Source organism: Hydractinia symbiolongicarpus, chromosome 4 (assembly GCF_029227915.1).
Source record: "Hydractinia symbiolongicarpus strain clone_291-10 chromosome 4, HSymV2.1, whole genome shotgun sequence".
In the NCBI taxonomy this organism is placed as follows: Eukaryota; Metazoa; Cnidaria; class Hydrozoa; order Anthoathecata; family Hydractiniidae; genus Hydractinia; species Hydractinia symbiolongicarpus.
The window spans coordinates 19228273-19245309 of record NC_079878.1 but is presented as its reverse complement, the minus strand read 5'-3'; the positions used below and the strand labels follow the sequence as shown (position 1 = coordinate 19245309).

The 17037-nt window shown below is 33.3% G+C and overlaps 3 protein-coding genes across 3 annotated transcripts in view; 1 reads left to right on the top strand and 2 right to left on the bottom strand.

Annotated features, from left to right (window-relative positions):
* Positions 1-16084, bottom strand: part of LOC130641672 (tigger transposable element-derived protein 6-like) — a 34297-nt gene extending 18213 nt beyond the window's left edge. Inside the window, exon 1 of the mRNA XM_057448582.1 lies at positions 15519-16084. The gene's annotated coding sequence lies outside the window, so the exon portion shown is untranslated. The remainder of the gene's footprint in view (positions 1-15518) is intronic.
* LOC130641665 (uncharacterized) lies at positions 1113-3895 on the top strand. Its single transcript, XM_057448573.1, has 2 exons — positions 1113-2432; positions 2550-3895. The coding sequence occupies exons 1-2, from the start codon at positions 1747-1749 to the stop codon at positions 3832-3834; spliced, it is 1971 nt and encodes a 656-aa protein (XP_057304556.1). The 5' UTR covers positions 1113-1746; the 3' UTR covers positions 3835-3895.
* LOC130641669 (uncharacterized) lies at positions 4455-5788 on the bottom strand. Its single transcript, XM_057448579.1, has 2 exons — positions 5649-5788; positions 4455-5420 (listed from the first exon to the last, which is right to left on the bottom strand). Exons 1-2 carry the CDS (start codon positions 5708-5710, stop codon positions 4832-4834), a joined length of 651 nt encoding a protein of 216 aa, XP_057304562.1. The 5' UTR covers positions 5711-5788; the 3' UTR covers positions 4455-4831.
* Positions 16085-17037: the final 953 nt, after the last annotated feature.

Sequence of the window (17037 nt, the reverse complement as noted above, 5' to 3'; positions counted from 1 at the left end):
TAAAGAAGATAAAAATTCTAGATATTTCCATATGTTCGAGTCTGTAAATTACTACATACATGCCAGAAAAATAGCCAGTTTGTTTTTCACCGCCTACAGCTCGACTTTCGTGAAAGTCACTAGAGTCGAAAACCAACAGCCGTTCCGTAGCCTTTAAGGTTGCAGTAACCCTTTTAAAAATAGAAATTTTTTTTTTTACATTATGAGTTACAAAAGATTATTTTTTAGACTATATATCCATATTTTTTGTTATAACACACTTGTCACGATTTTATAGCTAAAATACTATTATCTTTGACCAAAAATATTCAGCCTCAACAATTACTCTTTAACATAATTCAGGAATAATTTATTAGTTCTGCCGATTATAGTTTAAGTCTACGCGCTTGCGAAATTGTACAGAAAGAAATGATTAATTATTAAAGACAAACGTTAATAACAACAAAGATGGCGCATTATGTAGAAATTTAAGACGATTTTCATTATGCTACACTGCACGAGCTTTAACTTTAATAGCATTTTCGTTTTACTTTAAAATTTTCAGACATACTTGGTGAGAGGCTATTGTTCAAAAAATATGAATGAACAAAAAAACTCCGTACACCGTTTTAACAGGGTTAACCCAAGGTTCATTTAAAAACAGAAGCTGATGAAAAATAGCGAGATTGTAAAAAGTTGGAGCTCGAGAAGCCGAATTTTTTCTTGCTTATGAAAAAAATTTAAATAGAAATTTCTGCTGGCTCAGCAAAATTGGTGTTAAAGTAAAATCATGTCATTATGCATTAAGGCCTATATTTTTAGGAAATAGTAAAAAAAAATGTATTAATAAAACACTGAGTAAATAATTCAGCTATTTGGTTAGGTTATAGGTTATAGGTATATTTCGCCGTTATATAAATGTTACAGGTCAAAATATCTTGTAATATATACAAAAATGGCCGGCGCAAAAAGAAGGCACAAATTGCCTTATCACCAAGCCCCGCTGTTAAGCAAAAAGAAAGAGAGAGTTAAAATAATACTTATATATTAAAGCAATATTCTAACTATATATATTCCATAAAAAGACTAGTTAAATTTACAAAGGTCTATGTGAGAGTGTGCATCTAAAAATATTTACAAATTTCTATAAGATCAGTCGTTAATAATTTTGTTTTCACATTTTTCTTGAAAATATTAAGAGTTGAGTTTGTTTTAAAATCATCAGATAAAAATTTATTCCATAGGTATGGTCCCCTATGTCTAATTGAAAACGTACAAGATTTTAATAAAATCTTTGGCACTTGATAATTATTTTTTGAAAACCTAGTATCATATTTATGTTGTATTAAACTAAATAGACGATATCGCAGTTGCCGTAAAATTTGAACTGCGCAAAGCATTCTGGGATCGTTCTGGGGATAAACATTATCTAGCGCTGTGAGAGTAGCCATTTTAATATTGATTTTCATATGAGCAGAGCTGTGTTACTGAGATTTCTATAAATACATCGATGGAATTGAATAAAAATGAAAGTACTTTCAACTTAGATGGTGATACAAATGTTTACTACAAACGTTTGGTGTGAAAAGTTTGAAAGCTGGGCATGATGTAGCTTGTAACTTCGCTGCTTGGAAGTTGTCTGAATTAAAGTTGTTTTTGAAGATTAGTGGGAAGTTAAAGGGATTGACAAATGCCAAAAAACAGAAAGTTCTAGAAACAGTCATTTTAACTTGGAAAAAATTAAACTATATTCAGCTTTCATCAACAATGACGGTGAAGGAAAATCAAGATGACACTGATGCTGCTGCTCCTTCAGCAGCTATACTTTTGTCGCCTATACGAAAACCCATTCCTGGGGTAACAGCAAGCACACCTCGTGATCCTACGTTGAGATACCCAAACATAAAAGAAGGAATGTGCAAAGCCGATTTTGAAACATGGACGATGTCTCATCTACAAGAATTTTTAGGAGACAGAAACATCAACCGAACTGGAAATAAATGCAGATTAGTGGAAAATGCCTTCGGAGCTTATAAATTGAATCTTGCAGTATCAGCAACCAATATTCAGGAAGAGAAAGAACAAATTAAGAGGGACGTTTCTGCTAAGCTGCTATTAGAGAATGGTTTGATGAGACTGCCCGATCCCACTACATTGAAAAATGATTGGGTAGAAGCACCCATAAATCTGCCTGATACGTTAAATAACAATGTTACCGAGTATTTAGAAAAAAACAATGCTGGCAAAGCCTTCAAGGGAGGAAATTCGTTGTTACAGTCCGGTCATGTATCGAATGTCATGACACACATGATAAGTCCGAACATTCGTTATTGTTTTGTACGTGGTTCATGTCTTCCAGAACAGAAATTATCTAAAGATCCTTATTCTGTGTGGGTTTGCTTGCACAAAGATTTTGGTGATGTAATTACTGGTGATTGTAGTTGCACTGCCGGGTACGTTTATTTTAACAATTTTGTAACCTGTTATTGTAGAGCCAAAATACAATTTTTTTTTGCAGGTATAGTTGAAAAAAAAATTCAAGCATATGAAATATTATCAATTTTTTTTAGAGTATCAGGTGTGTGCAAACATGTTGGTGGTTTACTTTGGTACATTGAGCGAGAAGTGAGACTGGGACATAATCAAACATGTACATCAAAGAAGCAGCAGTGGAGTGTTCCGTCCAAGAAGCAGCTAAAATTGCATGTCCCTGATATATTAAATAACATCACAATAAAAAAACCAAAAGCTGAAAAAATTTTAAGTCCCAATGAAAGCTATGGACAAAATAGATTTCATTATGATCCAAGACATGTGAACGATCGTAGTACAGATTTACTTTACGAGAAAGATATTGACGCATTAGCAGATGTTACGAATGGAAATTGTGGCATCGTACAGTTGATGCGTAAACGTTGTCACCATGATAATGCGGATGGAGAAATTATATCGAATGTTGTAGAAATTTCAGAAACAGAACATGTTGAAACACCTATGACGGTTCAACAAAATTTTGAAAAAGTTGGTACGACATCCTTTGAAAATTTTACTAGCCATTTGAAAATTAGTCCTGCACAGCAACTTCTTGTTCAAGAACTTACATCTAATCAAAGCAAGGATGTATCATGGTTTGAATACCGACGTGATCGTGTCACAGCATCAAAGTTTAAAGACTGTTGTATAAAAGTTGATAATAACTTTGATATTATAAACCCCAAGAAAACACGTACTTTGATATCTAAAGTTTGCGGTTACTATGATTCAAAATATCAATCGAAAGCATGTCGATGGGGCATAAATAATGAACCTGTCGCCAGAAAGATATACGAGAAGAACATGAAAAAATCTCATCGACACTTCAAAGTTATGGAACCTGGATTTTTTATTGATATGGCATATCCATTTATTGGTGCAAGCCCCGATGGATTAGTTAGTTGTAGTTGTCATGATCCTGGCTTATTAGAAATTAAGTGTCCTTGGACTCATCTTGGATTGAATATACCTGAGTATGCCTCGAAGAAGGATTCATGTTTGGAAATTGTTGGCGTAGATATTAAATTAAAACGTAAACATACATATTTTTATCAGATGCAGTGCCAAATGCATGCAACCGGAAGGAACTGGTGTGATTTTTTTCTTTGCACCACGAAAGACAGTTTTGTTGAAAGGATTATGTTTGACAAAGAGTTTTATGATATGGCTGTTCGAAAAGCCACAGTCGTGTATAAGGAGTTGATACTACCTGAAATATATACTAGAGACTTATGCTATACATTGCATGTGGAGAAAGAAGTGAAGGAGACTGTCGCAGATATTGTTGATCATGTTACTATTGCTTTATCTAATACCTCATGAAAAGAAACTTCTTGTACATCATTTTTTTGTTAATATTTTGAAGTAAAAAGCTCTGAACATATTATGACATTATTTCCTCAACCCCTTTTGATTCTTACTTAGTTTATGATTCCTATATTTACTCATATGGACCGAACTTTACCGTGAACGCCTTGCGTTAGCCTTTCTATATTCTTAACCTTCCAGTCGTTGATTCTCGCTGAGATCATATTACGCAACTTATTTCTCGTTATCGAACTGCGCGCTGTCATGATTGGTTCAAATATAAAAGCCTTGTCCTGATTGGCTGAATAAAAAATAATACGAGACATTATGTCTCGGCAGTTTGAGAAGTCGGCCTGAGTTGTTTTGATTTCCACGGCGCCGAGCCTTACCGTATTATCTGATTGGTCTAAAAGAAATGAATGTCGCGCTCTGATTGGTTTAAACTAAGACGAGAATTACGGGACTTTATAAAATATAAACAAGACAAGCGCAAGCTGAATCAAAGTTTTGCATATTTCGAGAATCGATTGAGATTTCCAAGGAAAAAAATAAGATTCTCAGACAAGTTTGAAAATTCTGTAACCACGAAAGTAGGACGTGAACAAATGTAGGACGTGAAAGATCACACAATGGAATATATTAACAATTTTTTTTCTTGAAAATACCTAAGGTTAAAACATTTACAATGGCACAAGAGGTGGAGCTAAGTTAGTGATGGCAGCACAAATGACAAAAATATCATCCAATAAATCTTTCATTGTAACTGGTATTGCACCTTGGAGTATACGAAAGTCTTTGATTCGAGCTATTGCCCTTTCCACGTGTATTCTAGCCTTAGCTATATTAGAGGTTCGATTGCAGTTTTTTCTGGTAAAACGAATTTTATCCTTCAAGAACGGAGGAATAATCAATTTTGATCCTCTTCCAACCAACAGATCACTTATATTAAAACCTTTATCTGCCATCAAGTTGTCACCGGGGTTAATTTTCTCAAGAATGCCACAAGTTTCTGTTATATACCGATCTGAAGCACACCCACCATAGCATTTTGAAATGAACGAAATTGTTCCACAAGGTGTGATCGACAACAGTTTTTTCCAAGTATTTTTAGATTTGTATGAAGAATACGTTTGAGCTTGTTTTTTATTTGTTGACGTATAATGGTAACAGTTTTGTTTTGCTTCGAAGTGCACGAATCACAATTTTCATAAATTTTACTACGAGAACATTGTTCATTATCTATGGCGTTGTCATAATCATGGCCGTTCAAAAAAGGTGTTTGTGATGGTACGTCGCATAAATTCAAGTCATCAGATCCATCACGAAAAACTTGCCGTGCTTTAGGTGGTGGTAAAAGTGAAGATCTTTCAGTTGGTAGTGAACGTTTCGTCGGATTTGATTGATAACCTTTCATATATAACGTCGGTATTCTGCATATATCGGAACAATACCCAGCAGCAAAATGGTTCGAGCAAACTTTCGTTGACATAGAGATTTTGAATTTACCACCCCGATTCAAAGCCTTCTCCAAGCTTTTAGCATCTTTCTCAGTTTTAGGAGAATGCCATCGTAGAATGCCAACATGAGACATTATGATCAACCTGAAGAAGTGAAAATAAAAGAAGACAGATTAAAAATGAAGCATTTAAGCAAAATTCCTAGCATGGGTATTTGTATGACTTGAGTTATCAAGCATCCAAAGAGCTGAAATAGACTGATAAACCACAAATAGTTCAAACAAACATAGAAAACACTGTCATTGAATATTTGTAGAACTTGCTTTGCCAGCTAGCTAGCTAGTGTGGGAGAGTTATATATATTAAACTCACTTATCGGGACTGTTTCTTCCATTACTGCATCCATATACAGCACAGTAATCATTTTTACCCATAACGGTCCAAATTCAATAAAATATATCTTGCTAATAATGTAATAATGTACGAATAATGTAATCGATATCTTTCTTTACTCAAGGCAACGCTGTGAAAGACCGTAAAATCGCTTCGCTGTTTATTTTCATCCCCAGAACAATCCCAGAATGCTTTGCGCAGTTCAAATTTTACGGCAACTGCGATATCGTCTATTGGTTAGTAAACAATTTTGGTGTTATGTTTTGTTTCATCTTGTACATGAGAAGTAAAACTTGATGCATATTTAATTGATAAATGTTCAAAGCTCCAATTTGAAGAAATAAGTGTTGTGTTGGTGCATATCTGTCTAAACAAAAAATTATGCGACAAGCATGTTTTTGTTTATTAAACAACTTAAAGCTTCTTCGTGTTCTTTACAGCTAGCTGCGTCATGTTTTTCCTTGAAATCAGAATAGTTTTGTTGTTTAATAATATAGACGACATATGTACTGCTCTAATAATATAGACGACATATGTACTGCAAGCTACAGTAAAATTATATCTTTTTTGCAAAATCGTTTCTTGTTCTTTTTCTTGGTTTTAATTGAAGCACAACTTTATGTTGATCTATATAAATATAGATGGCTATGGGGAGATCGATAACGGAGAAAAGTGAAAATTTAAGTAAAAAGATATATATCGTATAAGTAGCTGTATAAGCAGCTAATTATACTGTACGCACCGTATATATAATCATTCTGCATAGATAAGTAGAATGTCTGTATATTTTATATGGCTACCCTTACAAATCCTGTCTATTATTTCCAGGAAAGGTCATAGCTTAGATGGGAGTCCTAGTCCAGGGCTATGGTAGCATTCACTCACCAATATTGAATTGCCGCCAAGGGGAATCGAACCCTGTTCTCCCGCACAAAGTGCCAGAGTTATAACCACCAAGCTATGGCGCCATTAAAAACGGCTAACTATTCTGTTACTGGCTAATTATCAGTTCTCCTTATGTCTAATTTGCTTGAAAATCTTTCTTGAGATCAACCCAAAGTATCACAAAATATTTTTCTAAGATTTCTTAGAAATGACTTGATTTTTAAAAATCTCACTAAATATACTTGTGCATCATATCGCATGGATTTGTATCTTTGTATTAAATTCCCTTTTTAAATCAAAGAGGCAAAGAGAGGTTAAAAAAGAGACAATATTTAAACAACCTGGTTTTAATGCAGTTTATGGTAAAATTGTATTCATGTTTCTTATTTTTATAACATACTTTCTTTTTCAGGTCAGCTGTTATCAAACCATGCACCACCAGCATTTTCAAAAATTTTCAACAAGAGAGTAAATTTTGAAGCCTTAAATACTGAAATAGTAATATGTATGTATTTATTGCTGAATTAATAAACAATGAACTACTTCATCATTCAAATTGAGCTCGTTCAGAAGTTATTATATTCGAATCGTCAAGTTTTTACGTAGCAAGATTTTTGTATTCTGGAATTTCCAAAATTTTCCTGATCACTTTTAAAAATATCCAGTTAAAGTTTTAACTGTTATTTTAGAATACTTCATATAGCTATGTAAAATTTTTATTTTTTATTTATTGAGTTGTATTTTAACATTGTAGGTTAGTTAAAAAAATAGTTGAGAATTGTGATACTCGTGATTTGTTTACCCCATATTTCTCCGTTTTCAAGGTCTATTTTGAATTTCAAAATCTTTCAGACTAATGACGGAAATCTTAAAGCCGCTGGGCTTCTTGTTTCTACTTTAATCGTCGTCAACTACAATAACACTTGGTGTTTTTTCTTCTTTGGAGCTGCGAGCATTTCTCGGGTGTCCCGATTATTTGAAACAGTAGTGCTTCTGGATGCAGTCTTTTTCTTCCTTTTGCCGGGGGCTTGCGGTGTAACGACTGTAGGCGGCAACATCATGACGAAATTGAACAGATTTCCAACCGCTATGTCTTCTGTTGGTTTTGTTCGGTTCAGGCAAAATGCCATCGATTGATCCTTTCCAAGATATAGATCCGATGCTGAGTAATTATGTTGGGCAATCTGATGATAGCCATCTCTTAGCAATTTGTGATGTCACAGTTGAGAAATTTGAAGTGTTATGTGGAAGCAAGATACAAGAAAGTGACGACGATACTGACTCAGAATGGGAAGAGGGAGATAATTAAATTTACTTAGCCTAACCTTGTATATTTTATACATTTTTGATTACAGTAAATACCCGAGATGTGATTTAACGAATGCATTTTTTTTCTTGGATTTTACCCATTCGCGAAAGTTTTTCACGCGAATATGAACCTTATTTTGAATTTGCGAAAGTTCTTTCCGGGAAATTTGTTTCGAAAATCAGTAAACGCAAAAGTTTTTGTCAAATACTGGCTTAGTAAGGAAAGTTGCAATTAATCCGTGGTATTGCATGTATATGTTACGTATATTATATATGTATATATGTATTATGTTACGTATATTATATAAGTCTATGGAAACTTTTGTAACTATACCTTTTTATGCGATATATACCTACATACATACTACATACATAGTCTATCAATCTATTACTACAATAACTTTTGCCATTCTAAACATTTCTCTAATATGTTTATTTCCTCCGGTACTTGTCGCAGCTTTCTTTTTGACCTAAAACAGGTGGATTGTTCACGATTGGGGGTAAAGTCATTACAAAATTAAAAAGGTTGTCAATGGCTCTGTTTTCTGCAGGCTTAATATAAAGATCCGTGGCCAATTCCATAAAACGGGCAGTCAGCTTTGATTGTAGCGTTGTTGCACGTGAAGTAACCACGACTTCGTATGAATTTCTAGCCCTCCTTGCACTATCGGTAAGATAATTTACAAAATAGTGAAATCACGATTCAAAAGGTATTTGGTTACCCTTGAAATCTCCTTAGGTGAATGTCCTACAATTTTTTCCTTTTTCGTGTACTGTTTTGACGGCAAAACAGTCAAACGCATTCCCGGGTTCGTGAAGGGAAAGGAAAAGACATTATCGATGGTTGGAAAGGTTTTGCTATGTTTGAGATCCTATTAAGCTCGGCTGACTGAAGATGACATGCATAAATCCTTGCCGTGACATCGACCCAATGTTGGGTGATGATGACAGCAAGGAGGTATGACAGGCAAATGAATAGTCATCTACTAGCCGTTTCTGATGTTACGGTAGAAGAATTTGAATTATTATGTGGTAGCAAAGTGCAACGGTACATTGGGTGAAGATAGAAAAACCTTTGACGAAACTGATTCTGAGTGGGAAGTTAAAGGAAAAACAATCAGTTCTATTTTTTTACTTTAAACAGAGCAAAAAAATATATAAAAATCTTATTTTTTGCTCATTCGCGAACGTTTTTCAAAATTTTGTTTTTTTTGATACACGAATGTTTCTGCCCGCGAAAGTGATAAAATTTTGTACAGAAATAACGTACATGCGAAATAAAACTTTTTTGTAATGATTATAAATATATAGGATATGATTATCCTTTATCATAAATAGTTATTTTATATAGCTACAATGTTTCTATTCTCAACTATGTACAAGCATCCTGGTGCGCCAAAAAGCCTCCTGCGGAGATTCAGGTGAGGTAAAAGTTGACACAAAGAGATTTTATTTAAAAAGAACATCGTAAAATAATCGTCGTGTGCGATCGCCATCCAAAAATGCTCAAATAACAGTGTATTTTAAAGCAATACGAGGCTCACATCCTTCAATACGAGGCTCACATCCTTCAAAAACGAAGCAACTTGTAAGCATAAAACTGATCAGGCTGAAATAAGTAAATAAATGAATAATCAAACAATCGTTTTGAGTTTCATTCTCATTGCTGAAGGATTTTCTTAAAATTAAAAAGAGCATGCAAAGCCATAGCTGACTAATATCTTAAAGATGGGAGGGAGCATGCAAATCTCTTAGACTGAATCTCTCACGGATGGAGAGAGGGCGTGTCAACCCCTTACTGACTAAATTGCTCAAAGATGGAAGAGAGCATACATGTCAACTAAACTCTCACAGATAAAGAAAGAGCATGCAAATCTATTGCAGACTGAACAAAGGGAGAGAGAGCAGGCAAATCCCTTGCTGACAGTTTGCATTTTTTGATTTTTAGTTTCAAGGAGATTGCTAATAATATTGTTTCGGCTTTTCAGGATTTGATAAGAAGAATGACGTCATGTTTTTGTTCTTTATTTCATCTTTTAGATGAGGAAAAACTCAATATTTAAATAGACATGTTTATGTATATCTAACTCCCGTCTACGAGAGATATTATTAAAAATAGTAACACTCCACTATATATGCATTTAAGTAAAAAAAATCTTGACGTGCATATAGTTGTGTTTATTCAGCTAGCAAAAGAGAAACACAAAAAATCAAATAGTCAATACATTTTTTTAAAGTCTGGAAACCCAAAGATTTTCATAGAATTATCTGATTGGTTCACGTATTGAAAAAGGAATAAGAAAAGGACACAAAGTTCTCTCATGACAGAGCGTATAAACACAACAATTGCAAATTTAACGTTGCTAAGTAACAAAACAAAAGTATACAATAATTTAAAAATAATTATTATAACAAAATATTAAAGCTATGTTTACATCACAAACAAATTGATAAGCTGAAAGCTTCTTCGTTTCTTTCTTATCAATGTTAAGTATTTATTTTCACAAATCACTTTTTGGATATTTGTACTACATGAAACATTTTGCAAGTTCAAGATAATACCACGGGATAATACCTATTTATTTCAAATAACGGAGCAACATTGTAGAAGTTCTGTATAAAACAGGCTACTGGCGACCTAGGTATAGGGAACAAAATTAAACACGAACAAAAATCCGAAATCTTTTAGCCTGCAAGGACTTTTCATTTCTGTTTTTGCAATAAATTATCTGTACTTAAACAAGATTTTTATCTTTACATGAGGAGTTCTTATTGTGTTAAATTCTCAAAATAATTTTTGGATAGTTTAGTTTACATATATATTTTATTTTTAATGTTGGTCTTAAAATCTTTTTCTTTTAAACAGTTGTCTGTTTCACATTTAATACTTTAAAATACGCTCTTAGACGTGGATAACATTAATTTCACTATAAATAGTATTGTTGCTCCTAAAAAAAACCTTTATGGGAGTAGCCTAATAATACTTAAAAAAATCTAAATCATGCAGCAGACATCTTGTCATATTCACAACTTTGTAAGCAAACTTTCTTATGATATTTTGTCAAGCCTAACTATTTAGCTTCAATATTGTAAAACTAAATGGCATCATATGTTTTTATTTTATTACTATTATTCTTTTGACATGTATTAAAAAAAGGAAGGTTACTAACGTTTTACTACAAACACCAAATTTAATTCGAGATGCGGTGATATTTTTTTCAAAGAACATCTCATAATACTTCAAACATCAATGCGATTAATACTCTTATGTAAAAACTTAATTCTTTTGCATGCGAATAAGATTTTTTTTAAAAACTTGTTTACATCAAATAGAACACGAATTCATAAGAATAAAGACTTGACTTTTTAATTATGGATTTTTATGATCAGGATATGCTCTACACAACATTTTTTAATGTTTCGCATAATAAAAAGAAGACTGAAGTTAAACCAAAAAAAAATTATCTAAAAACTTGTTCTTTAAAGAGAATCAAAGAGTGCGTACAGCGTAAAGGAAATTAGACTAAAGACAGCGATTTTTCTAACTTTCCTCTTCTAAAATTGTTAATTTTTGGCATAACTGTTTTATGCTCTATGCTTCGTTTTCTTTAACAGAGAAAATCTCAGTAATTTTTTTTCTATTAAAACATCATAAGACAGATCAAGAAAGATCAATCAGTGTTGCTTTGGTGTTCGCAATTCGCAAGATATAAAAAGGTTTTGAAATATATTTGCATGTTCTTATCTAATTTGTTGAATAACTTCGAAGCACATAACATGCAAATAACAATTCATCAACAAATATAATTTTTATCGCAGACAAATAACAAGCGAATTAGCACAAGAATTACCTTCATGGTATGAACCGGGTTTTGGACTTCGTGTTGAATCATTTAGTTTAAAGTTTCCTTACTTGTTACGCTATATTGGCTTCTTTGCAGAAATTCTTATAAAACCCGGGCTTCCTGTTTATCTTTTAGAACACATATGTTCAAAAAAAAAATTTCGTTGGGATTTGAAGATATTTTAGATATACTGAGTGTGTGTCAAAGGCGTTACCATATCCTCAAATGTGAGAAGGAAGAATAAACAAACAAACCTTGATATTTAAAGTCCACTCAAATGTTCTGTGGAAGTAAACCATACTGATCGAAAACTTACCAGTCTTCAGTCAGGTCCAATTTTGCCTTTAGTATATTTAAGGCATCTCAGACAGCATAAAAACATATTAAAAGCTTTTAACTCTGACTGTAAGACCCATTATACACCCTCGAAACATTTTTGTAAAAGTATTATTTGCAAATGATATATTATGTTGCAAGAAATGTTGTATTTTTCTAGCAAACTTTTGATGTTGTTGTGCTTCCTGGAGGAGTAGAAGTGCAAAGGTGCTGGCAGAGGTACTTTAAACACATTGCTAACTTTTTGTATGTACGTGTCAAAACAGTTTCGTGAGATTAAAAAATTAATAATGGATTGTGCGTTCTATTTACCATAATAATACTTAAGAAATCCTTTTTTTTACATTTTTTAAATTTTTTGTTTGTGTTTACTTGTGATAACATTTGATGTTGTAATTTCAGTCTATAGAGGTGAAGACACTAGTGGAACAGCAAAACAAAGCTGGCAATTTTATAGCGGCGATATGTGCAGGTGAGTAGAAACTAGGGAAACTGGCAACGAAAAATTTAAGTTTTTGAATTAATCAATGCGATTTTTTTTAACTCGTCTTACCAATTCTGTTATTACACTTTTAAATAAAACATTTTCCCTTGAAAAAGTTTTCTTTGCCCTATTGCATACTATTTTTTTGTAAATTTTCAACTTGTAGAAATTTCAAAATGCGTGTAAAAAGAATAATTTATCTCCTTCAAATCAAATTAACGCTAAATTTTTTTCCAAGACAATCATGTTTCCTCATCGCCAAATTGAATCTGCACTGAAATTTGTACGAATAACAGTGTAAGAAATATGTCTAGTTATCATATTTTTAACAGTTTATACGCAACAGCCGGAAGAGAAATGTTTAGGTAGATCTTTCTGTACTGTGTGAAGATGATGTCAGATTATTTTTGTTTAGCTCCAACTGCTTTAGCAGCTCATGGAATATGTAAAGGAAAACGAGTGACGTCATATCCAACGTTTAAAGAGAAATTTCACGGTGTGTTGGAATCTTCTATTATTAAGCTGAATTATTTGTAGGGAAGAGGGCAAAGAATTAAAAATATGTTTTTTTTGTTTTTTTGTTTATTTTCTATATGTTTAAAAATATTTACATCCACCGAAAAAAAAAAACGATTTAAAAAACACTTATTTAATACAATTATTCCACTTAAATCTACTTTTTGCTAGAATGGAACAATCTCCCAAAAATATTGATTCCTCATAAATTCTAAAATTGTTTATGTTGTCATGCATTTTTTGAAAGAAAATTAACGAGCAAGCATGTATGTTAGGAATGCTGGTCAGGGTATGAAATGGCATTTATACGTTGTTTGGTATTTTCTCCTAAGGAGTACATTAGTATATCCATTTATGAAAAAAAGTAAAATTCTTGTTTTATAAAGAGACGATTAAGGAGACAAAAAAGCGCATAGTTATAAAATCATATTGAATAAAAAATTATTTCGTGTTGTGAATGACTCAAAGGAACTGTAAAATGGTACTTAGTACCCAGTCTATTGTGTGAATAAGAATAGAAAGAAATTAAAGTCATTAATTTGAAATCAAATGATTTGCTTTCCAGATTATCAATACTCGGAGGAAAGGGTTGTTCGTGATGAAAATTTGATTACAAGTAGAGGACCTGGTACCGCATTTGAGTTTGCGCTCACAATTGTCGATGTATTGCAAGGTTCAAGTACGGTGAAACAATTGAGTGAGCAAATGTTACTAGCATAAAAATACATTTTGTTTCATTTCATCGTTATTATCGCTTTTTACGGTGAATGACAGATCTTTGTATTATTCAATATTTTTTCATTGCTTTATTTATATATTTTGTATATTCTTTACGTGAAGAATACGCAACATAGCCTAAATTGTTTCTTGTAGAAAAAAATGAAGCCTTGGAATGAGAAAGTGATATTTTTAAAATGGTTGAAACTTGTTTGTTTTTTGTTAACATAAATATACCCTTTTTGTTAAAATTTACATAACATACAAGTATAATGGTATGAAAGCTTGTCTTTTTAGGCTAGCTTTTATTTTATTTTTTATTAGTAACTGAGTTTGGCTGGAAATTAGCAACACTTTAAGACAATTAAAGTCTGAATTAAATTTTCAATCTCTTTTTACGAATAATCGCAATTTGATCTGGCAGTTTTGTTTTTTAACGTTTTTAATTTAGGTTTTCTTGTAACACACAACTTTAAATAGCTATCATTCACATTGGCTTATGGTTCCTAAATGAATGTAACAACTTTCAAAATCGCAGAATATTCGACAATTCGGCAGCGTCTAAACGTAGGAAGCAGACACGCCTGCCTGCCTGCCTGCCCTTAGTAACATTCGGTAGCTGTCTGGCTGGAGGATTCTTACCACCCTCGTCCCTACGATTTTTTGCCTCCTTGATATGGGAGAAACATTTTTTTCACACATAAAATCGCTTATCGTTACCTAGATAACTTTTTCTTGCATATCGTCACAATGTTTACTTTGTGTTGCTAGAACATAAAATTTCTAATAGTTCACCAATGTTGGTCATCTGGACATATATTGGCCATAAAATGCTCAACGACGCCAAAAATTCCTGGAAACGAAGGTGTAATTGTTACAGATGTTTCGCTAAATTTGTTTTTGCTAAATTAGATTTTAAATTTTGTAAACCTGTAACCACGAAAGTTCTTGTTTCTAACAATGTGTTTAGTTTAATAAAGCTCAAAACATGGTACACAGTGAGCAATTTTATTTTAGATATTGCGACCTCCAGTGTTTCTTAGACTTTTAGGACGGAGTGCAACTGACATGGATTCTAGATTATATAAGGAAGAAACCTATAGAGAATACTTCTAAGAACGTTCTGTTATAATTGACCAGCAGGAAAAATAAAGTAATAAAGTCGTTTGACTTTCAAATAATTCTTTATATCCTTTTTTAACTACCTCTATTCATAACTTCCGTGATATAAAAATATTGGTGTTGCATGGAAGGTACCTTAATTGCTTATACAACTCTCCAATTAACAGACATTCCAATTGGCGGACACCTCCAATTAATGGAAAAATTCCGTTGCACCGCCAAGACCACGGTCAAAACCTCATACAAAACTTTCTAAATAGTGGACAGTCAATTAGCAGACACTCTAACTAGTGGACAATTTTATTTGCACGAAATGAGCTTTCCTCTTCATCCACTCAATTGCCTTTTGTGGTCTTCGGAACGTATATTTAACAGGAATTATATCCTACCCTTTGTTCACATGTTTTCCAGTGACACTTACAAACTGCGTTGAAAAAGTTAAGTGGCACTTCATTTACAAGGGCGTATCAATAAACTGCTTCTTCAAAATCCGCGAATAAATGGAAAGCTTGACGATTTTTTTAATAACGTATAAGAAAGAAATACAGTAGAGTCTTCATAACTCGAACAGCCACGGGGAAAAGGAAATCGTTCGAGTTATGGAGACATTCGAGTTGTAGAGGTTTTCAACTTTTAGCGCAATATCCTCCCTTTACGTGAACCAGCTGGATAAAAACGTTATATTTAATCTTAAGTCTAACTTTAAGGGGGCTATTAGGTTAATGAAAGTCAAAACAATACACTTTTAATGAATTTTTTAATGTTTATTTAGAAAAGAAGTCGGTGATAACTGTTTGCTTACAACTCATATCAAAATCTTTGGCGATATTACGATTCAAGTCCCTCAGGGAAGCTATCATTTCTTCTCCAAAATGTGAAAAAATACTCAAGTCTTCGAGGACGTTGATAGCTGTACGCACTTGCTCGGCCGTCGGTCTTGTGATCTTATCTTCTTCCTCCTTGTCTTCTTCGTCGACCTCTTCTAATTCTTCGTCTTGAGTCCCAGTGATCTCAGCAATGATGTCAGCAGTCTTCAGACGCCCATGGGATGTACTGACTTCAATGTCAAAATCAATGAAATCTTCAGTTGATAAGTCAGGATCAATGTGGTCAGGAAACCTTCGTTTTATGTAAGAGAGTTCAGCATCGAGGGTTGGAATTGGGTCTTCTTCTACTTTGCTGGTTAAACTTTTAAAAGGGTCGTCATCTTCGTTGATCGCTCTTTCTGCATCCTTTTGCAAATTATCCTTCCTCTCTGAAAGAGAGTCTATTTATATTTTGAAAAAACAACTACCAAAGCTATTGTAACATTTTTTTAGATTTTATCTTCACGAAGATAAACAAACAAAATCTTAGTCAACTAACCTGGTTTTCCATTTAGCCATCCACCCCTGAGAAGCTTGAAATGACTCGACACCCAACGCTTCGGCAAACTCAAGAGCTTTCTCTTTCAGCATCGGGCCACTGATTGGGATATTCTCACTCCTCATCATAAGTAACCATTTATGAACAGCTTTGTTCACATCTTTGAATTTTTCTGGCTTTGATCTCTTCGATGTTTGCCCGTTGTTAAACTGCTTGTAAATCTTTTCTTTATTTTTTTTCCAAGTTGACAGGGTGCTTGGAGGAATTTTAAACTCTTTTGCCACATCCTTTGGCGCAGTACCCTTTTCCAACGCTTTAAGAGCTTTGTACTTGATTTTGCACGACTTATTGTCAATTCGACGCTTTGATCCTGCCACAGACGACATTGTTATGAGAGTGTCTTTCTTTTGAAATTCTTTAGATTTTCTCGAAAACGTTCGAAAAAGACGTTCGAAAGGTTTGGATGACGCATCATTAATCATTCGAATTAATAATAAGGCCTGCAAAACACGTATTAACAAGATTTTTAGACCCAATTTATCAGGAAAACTGTTCGAATTTTGATTATGATGTCAGAAAATTCGAGTTATGGAGAGAAAAGTCTCCAAGGGACAAAAAAATTTGTTCGAGTTAAGGGAAGATTCGAGTTATGGAGGTTCGAGTTGTAGAGGTTTTTTTATAAGAGTTTATTAGGAAATTTTCACGGTGCCAACGAATTTGTTCGAGTTAAGGAGAGATTCGAGTTATAGAGGTTCGAGTTATGGAGACTCTACTGTATGTGTATTTGATT

Excerpts from the sequence above, each read along its gene's own strand:
- LOC130641669 (XM_057448579.1), bottom strand. The coding sequence starts at position 5,710 with ATGGGTAAAAATGATTACTGTGCTGTATATGGATGCAGTAATGGAAGA. Across the intron at positions 5,421-5,648 it reads GGAAGAAACAGTCCCGATAA|GTTGATCATAATGTCTCATG; the intron begins GTGAGTTTAATA and ends TCACTTCTTCAG.
- LOC130641665 (XM_057448573.1), top strand. The coding sequence starts at position 1,747 with ATGACGGTGAAGGAAAATCAAGATGACACTGATGCTGCTGCTCCTTCA. Across the intron at positions 2,433-2,549 it reads GATTGTAGTTGCACTGCCGG|AGTATCAGGTGTGTGCAAAC; the intron begins GTACGTTTATTT and ends AATTTTTTTTAG.